Source organism: Anarrhichthys ocellatus, unplaced genomic scaffold, assembly GCF_004355925.1.
Source record: "Anarrhichthys ocellatus isolate YVR2014 unplaced genomic scaffold, GSC_Weel_1.0 scaffold2439, whole genome shotgun sequence".
In the NCBI taxonomy this organism is placed as follows: Eukaryota; Metazoa; Chordata; class Actinopteri; order Perciformes; family Anarhichadidae; genus Anarrhichthys; species Anarrhichthys ocellatus.
In genome coordinates, this window is record NW_022282413.1 from 1 (window position 1) to 7,656 (window position 7,656).

Sequence of the window (7,656 nt, forward strand, 5' to 3'; positions counted from 1 at the left end):
ACAATGTGATGATCACAAAGACATTTATTTATCATGTGTATGTAAACCTGCATACACAACAAGAAGCCCAACAGGCTTTCCCACGAGCGTTGGATGTTTCGTCGCTAGGTGTGGCTTTATTTTTGAAGGCTTCAGTGCTTCGTTTGATAGCATTAGCCCACATTCCACACACTGAGCCCTCGGCTCTGCCTCGTTGCCTCCGTTCACAAAGCCATACTTAAGAAAGTCAGGATTGTACTTGCACACACATTTAGACTTTTGGGGGGGTATGGCACCACTGTCGTCTTCATTTTTTCTTTTTAAAAACTTATCCATAACTTTCGCTATAGGCTAGCTGAGTGTTGTCTTCTGCTTATTGGGGCTTGTTAAACAACTGACTGACGCATTACCGCCACCAGGTGGTGGGAAGCTATATTGTAACTGAGCGTCTCATGGATACCAGTAATATCTCTGGTGTCTTCAATTGATAACCTATGCGGTCCCGCGGCCCTCGCGGCCCACAGGTGCAAAACTGAAAGGGGAGCGCTATCATTCTTCTCATTTAACACTCTTTCTGCCAGAAAGCGCTGAAGCGTGTTTCCCAAAATGTTGAGATATTCTTTTGAATTCTCTATGTATTTATTTGGTTCATCCTTGTATATGGAATAATATGATGTACCTGCGTAGTTTATCTTTTGACATTTGTAAATAAACCTGTTTTGCCATTTGAAAAGCTTAGTATCGGCACTGGGAGGAGCCCTGGTGTTTTTACACAATGTTGACACATATTTACAGGACGGATGCTATTTGTCATTATGAATTTAATTTACCTGATGAACGTTGTTGATTAAAAAAGTGTACAAAAGAGTGTGCAGAATTTTAAGTGTAGGGTAGTTTCACGACTCAAATATTCTATATTTGTCTTCAGGGTGCAACGTGAGCAGCTGGCCGCCATCTTCCAGCTGCTGAAAGACAACCAGGAAACGTTTGGGGAGGTGTCTGATGGAGAAATGGAGGAGCAGCTCAGACTCTACTCCATCTGAGACTCATCTTTGTGTTTTGGGATTCACCCTCTGACGGCGCTCCTGTAACCTACTGAAAGACTACTCAAGCGCACAAAAATGCTTGAATAAACTTATTCACAGTATTCAAAACAAGATGCACAGTCCACCCAACTACCGCTCACATGTTTCAATATGATGTACTTTGTTTGAATTGTGTTGTATCTTTGCTGTTTCAATCCACCTGACTCACATACCACATGAAGACAAAACCCAAAGCAGCCGGATCTCTTGCAGCATAAAGCAGGATTTTCTAGCTACCCATATGCAAATAAAGGAGATAAAGGACTATTGTTTCTAATAGTTTTGTATTGTAATACAATAAATTAAATATCTTAATTTATTACATAACTTCTTTTTTTTTAATGACGTCATTAAATAACACTTACTGGAAATCCTGAAAAGTTAATTTTGCACAGTACCTCCCTTCTATTGTGCAACATACCGTTAGCAAGGTGTGTGAATGGTGCGATTGTTTCCTGCATAACATACGTGCTTTAGTCCCACCCCATTTGTCTTTAAATGACGCACAAAGATAACTATGTTATCTGTCTAGAAATATCAGTACAGAAGGCAAACACTTATCAGTATTTAACCAAACATTAGTTCTCAGCTTTAGGGATGGCAATCCAAACCTTCAGGGGTTTTTCGTTGCTGCTTGTGATTTCAGTTTGTACTTTACTTTTTTTTCTAGCATTTGGACATTTATCAAGCATTGGGTAAGTTATATTTAGAACGACTTAAGGTAAAAAGAGGGGATCTTATTTCTTAACTGTTATCTGGTTAATCATTATTTTGCCACGGAAATGTGTATCAGTACATTTCCAGGTACAGTACTATACATTAATTCACTTAAACCTGTGTCTTGCTAAAACTTGTATTATTCATTATCTATTGCTCTTTTGTCAAATTTCCACATCAGATGGAGCACTTTCTCAGGACTAACCAGACAAGTAGATGAGGAATTGGTTGAGTCCGGAGAAGTAGAAGAAAACTTGATAAAAATAGCTGATTCCACAAAAACAAGCGGGGCAGAGCTAAAAAGTGATCAAACGAGACGCACTACACCTGGCGCTGCGCCTGAGACTCCCATGCCCATCCTCTCCCGAAACTCCTTCAAGAAGGTTCCTCGGTGGGATTTTGATGATATTTATAACCAGGATGCTTCACCCAGGCAGACAGTAAGCATGTTAGGACACGAAAGGACAGAAACATAGCAAATGTACTATCTTTGTTGCTAGTGTAATCCGCACAGCTATGTGTTCAGTTGTATGTTTTGGCGTGAGCTGTATGGGTTTCCTGTTTGTTTTTCACTTAAAGTTAAATAAGCAATCAATTTCATTTTTAAATTTTGTCGATCTGTTGGAATTGTTCGGCATTTTTCCTGGTGTTTCCTCTGTAACAGCTTCATTAAATCAATGGTTTTAGCCACATTGAAAAGGTGCAAATAAAATGTTCCGTTTTTTTTCTATTTATTTTTGCTTTATTTCATAGTTTAATGTTTTATCTTACATTCTCAGACATGTGCCGAGTCTCTGCGAAACTCTGAGGATGAAGGCTTCAAGAAGGCTTTCCTCCCCAACGTTCGCATGTTTATGCACAGAACCAACATGAGCGAGTGGAACCGGCTTTCACATTTTAACAATCCTTTTGGTTTTATGGAGTTCAAACATGATGGTACGTGTTAATATGTGTCAGCAGAGATGTGCAAAAACTGTCGCGGGACTCACTGCCCTACGACCTATCATAACCTGAACCATTTGAGGTCATTGCAGATATCGCAGAAAAATGTGTTTAATATGTGCTAAATTTTGAATTTAGCACAGAGTTCCCTCTGCATGACCAATACTTTTAAATTAGATATTTTATAGGTGCAATGTGTAGGATTTGGGAGGCATAGTGGTGAGGTTGTGAGATTATAGAATGCAGCCAACTGGAAATTCGTGCCAAGCGGGTTTTTAGAGCTTGTTCTTTGGCAAAAGCTGTGACCAACAGACTGAAACAAAACAGTGAAGTTGCTGCTGGACAGCTTAGCAAAGAGGAAGAGATTCAGGTTAAAACTGGTTCTTCCAGTTCATCGCTATGGGTTAGACTTTCACATTGTCATTAAATACATTGTGACTGTAAAAAGCTAACATATTAAAGAAACCACATCAACCCATTAGCAATATGCTTTTAAGTTTTGCTTGCAGAAAATGTTGTGAACTATTTTGCATCTTAAAATGTATTTAATATGTTTTTTTTGGGGGGGGGGGGTATTTTTGCAGAAGTGATGTCTGCAGTGAATTTGATCCCAAAGCCAAACGAGCCACTACTCCCTCCAAAGACAGGCAGTGACAAGTGTCTGCGCTGTGCTGTGGTGGGCACTGGAGGAATCCTAAATGGCTCTAAAATGGGGAAAGAAATTGATGCCCACGATTACGTTTTTCGGTAAGAAACCCTTTGATTTGTTGTGTTAAGCCTAAATAAGGATGCATATCATACAACCCTGTGATACCAGGAGCACACATGTTTTTCTATACTTACCAAGTCAATATTTAGTTATGGTGTGGGATATGTCTTGTAGCACATGGGAGAGTGTAACACACGCCGATGGGAGTGTGTTAGCAACAGTAGTTGACTACATGCGATTTAATATTCATTTATCCATGTACACAGTAAGAATCAAGTTTTTTTGATTAATCTGTGCATTGTCTGATGTAGGCCTAATACAGTTCGTAATATAATTTAATCAAAGTCATTTTTGTGTGCGCAGAGTTGTTGCATCCAGCGCAATTCACGCAAATGAACACAAATGGTCCCCGGCGAGACCGGCGGCGCGAATGACGCCTTTAACAATTCGCTCCGCGTTTGGTGTGAACACGAAACAAAGACACGTTAAAGCTGATTTACTTGATTTGTCTTTGTTTGATCCTCGGCTCACCTCACAGTGACTCAAAGCAACCAATAAACTTCATTATGCTTATATTTTTTCATATAAATTCATTTCTAAGCGAAAGAAAATTCATTTTTGTGTTTGTGCGACAGGATGAACGGTGCAGCCATCAAAGGTTATGAGGAAGACGTGGGAAACAGGACATCGGTGTACGTTCACACCGCCCATTCCATCACTACGTCGCTGTATTTGTGGCGGAAGTTCGGATACACATCTGCCCCTAAAGATGAGGTACTCAAACTCAAATTTAACATGTGATATTGTATTGCTTCATATCCCACACATGCGCACTCATCTGTCATCCTCGTCCTTTTGGCAGGGTATAAAATATGTAATTATTCCTGAAGGGATGAGGGATTTCTTTTGGATGGAGGGTCTTTTCAAAGGAGAAAGGGTCACTGCTGGGCAATATAAAAACAACAGGTGAATATCAACTCTTTCTGTTTTATTAGTCGAGGGCAACATGCAAGCACAAACACAAAAACACATCCAGGGCTGGAACGTTTTTGATTGGACCTGGATCATCTATCAAGATGTCGTGGTACACAATTACATTGTCTTAATTGATCATGTCAAGCACACCTTAATTCAAATTTCGCAGAAAATTTTAATTGATACGAGTTCTGCTTATGAGAATTCCCCAGTGTAGGTAAATCAAACTATTAATCAGTTTAATCATGTAGACATAGTGTATGGCTGGAAATAAATAAAAAATTCTCACTAATTTCACTTGATACTGAGAAGAAGAAAAAAAATCGTAACTTTTAATTTTTAAGTACTTAATTCACACATATCAAAAAATCAACTTGATGTGGTTATTTCATTTAGACCATGTATTTATTGAATTACTGAAAAACATCAGCAAAATCAGGATATCTATCGTTTAGATTGATGGTCAGAGTGGCCGGCAAGTGAGGTAGTCTGTGATCCAGGATGCAGCGTAGGGCCAGCTCCATCTGGGATGCTGGTCTGGATGGTGTTGAAAGCCCCGAGGCGCAGGAGGGCCTTGTGAGCCAGGAATTCCGTCTACGACCCCTCTTTGTGTTTTTGTGATCCACCCTCTGACGGCCTCCTTTAACCCGTGAGCGCTATTAAAGGACATTTAGTACATTTTCTGGAGGTTACAGGTCATGTCAAACATACACTATGCTCCTTTGTGGCTCAAGCAGAAATTCAAAAATCTGGTAATTCAATCCTGCCATTCGAGAAGCAAAACTCATACACTATAGTTCGAGAAACACTAAACCCATTGTCTTCTTGCAGCACTAATCATCTGGTTTTTTATTATACATAAAATTGTTTACTGCCCATTCTCTACACTCTTAGGGAGTAGCATGCGGTATGGAGTATGGAAAGTGCCACTGCAATATACATGTGAAAATTAAAATTATTTGTGTTAAGCTCTTGACTTTGTATTTCAACCCTGCAGGCCAAGGAACTACTATTCCGGACAGTACAATGAGACCCGCTTCTATGTTCTGCACCAGGATTTCCTCAGATACGTTCGCAACAGGTCACCCTCCTCTCACAATCCTACCCAAACCTTTTACTTTACATTACACATTCATGGTCTATTTAGAGGCTGTACTTTGTCTTGATGGTTTTTTATATATGTTTATTTAACACTTTTCATTGTCCACAGGTTCTTAAATTCTCCTCATCTGAATTCTTCACACTGGGCGATCGTCAGACCAACCAATGGGGCATTCACTGTCTTCCTGGCTCTGCAAACCTGTGACACTGTAAGTTAATATTACTTAAGCCACATGCCGTCCATACTGTAGATAACCACACCTCTAACATGAAGTATGCATCCAAAAATGTGCAGACATTAACTCTGAATATGTGTAGTTTATCAATTCATTAGGCGAATCATCGGCTGGCTGTAGCCTCCAATTTTTTGGACACTCATTCATCTAACTTTCCACAAGAAATTGAATGAGCATATTTCTCAAAATGTCAAACTTTTCTTTAATCCAACCTTTTTTGCTGTGAATGATTCTCAACCGTCTCTGTTCTGTTCTTGACGTTGGCAGGTGAGTGCATATGGATTCATGACTGAGGACTTCAGGAAATACTCCAACTACTACGTTGAGAAGCTTAAAAGCAATATAATTTTATACTCCAACCACGACTATATCATGGAGAAGAACCTGTGGAAAAGACTACACGACAGCAAAATAATAAAGCTATATCAAAAAACGTTGCCAGAAACAGGATCGGCAAGTGTTACACCGAAGCACTGAGAATGTACCGGCTTCGAATGATGTCGGCCGACCGAGTGGGCGCTGTCAGCAGAAATGAGAGTCAACTCAGCATGGTTGAAAGTTGGTTTGACTCGGGGAGGCCAGAAGTGCCAATGGAGGTTTTGTGTGTGTGTTTACAAAGCGCTCAGGTAGAGCGCTGGGCTTTGTAGTGAATTTTGCATAATGGCCAAACTGTAGAATTCTGATTTCCGGGTCCTTCACGTTGTTGCCATGGGTCCCAGAAGCATTTTTTCTCATAGACTTTTTAAAATATTGATATTGTTTACCCAAACCCTGCGAGACAATATGTGAGAGTTTTGTTTTCGAGGGTGTTTTTTAGATATCCTAATATTCATTCGGCCATCATACAACTAAAATGGAAGGAGTGCCTGTCCGGCCTTTATTTTCACAACAACGGATTGACTTCACACTTGAACGGTTTCCATCGGCACTCCTCGATGTGAATGGGTTGGGCAAAATACAAATAGCGTCTCTCAAGGTGCAGTTTAACAGCACCACAATGTTTCCAATGTCAACAGAAAGTTTTAGCAATATCTGGTAGAACAGTTTTCAGACAAAATAACTGGGCATCATAACCTTCATGAATGCAGGACCTATCGGAGGGCTTTATAACAGTTATTAAGTTTCAGCTAATTTGAGCAATTAGCTTGTTTTAAGTGAAGTAGCTTCTCAGTTGTTGAGTCATCATTTATAATAAGGTCCATTTTCGTAATTGTATTCAGTGTAAAAAACAAAAGCCCATACAACAATGTCTCTCTACAACGTCAAATAGGTGTATTTTTTCCTTTTCTTTTAGTGGTTTTTGAATATTTAATTATTGTTTTATACTACAGGCTTTGCCTTGGTTTTTATAGTAAGACTGGCCAAAAAGAAAGCGTAAGCTTGAATAATTTCTCTATTTAGTTTTAAGTGTTCAAACTGTTTAATAAAAAAGTATTACGTTCATCAACGGGCTACAGTCGTTGCTTCGTCTCAGACTGTATGTGAATATGATTCTGTTCGAGCACATTATTGGAGTTGTCATCTGTCCAAGTTCATGACACTGCAGTTCTGTGGCCACTAAAGTAGCATTGTGTAACATTGGATCACCTGATAAAGGTACTGTAAAGAACAGTGTAGCTTCATTGATAAATCCTCTTTATAGTTAGTAAATCACAACAATTACAGTATGCAACTGAGATGTCTGATGAAATGAGCAACATCTTCATACTTGCATGAAGTTAAAGTATTAATCTGAATGTCATTAGAATTGTTCAAGGCTCACAGATAAAACACAAATGGCCACTGTGCTGCTTTCGGCGGTAATCAATTGATTGAGAACCACCTTAGAGAAACAGAAACAATAAAGTTGTATCATTTGCTATCTGGTTTATATTAAGTGGTTGGTGTGATGGTTCCAGACTGAAATATAACA

At 39.3% G+C, this 7,656-nt stretch overlaps 1 protein-coding gene across 1 annotated transcript; it reads left to right on the forward strand.

The window, feature by feature from the left end:
- Positions 1-1,734: 1,734 nt before the first annotated feature.
- Positions 1,735-7,187, forward strand: LOC116378340 (alpha-N-acetylgalactosaminide alpha-2,6-sialyltransferase 1-like; the record flags this gene model as incomplete). The annotated part of the gene is made up of 9 exons (XM_031840200.1): positions 1,735-1,759; positions 1,963-2,221; positions 2,561-2,717; positions 3,308-3,470; positions 4,068-4,206; positions 4,295-4,398; positions 5,405-5,488; positions 5,618-5,717; positions 6,012-7,187. Coding segments are annotated over 9 exons (1,241 nt in total), but the record flags the coding sequence as incomplete, so codon positions are not given.
- Between the last annotated feature and the right edge of the window lie 469 nt (positions 7,188-7,656).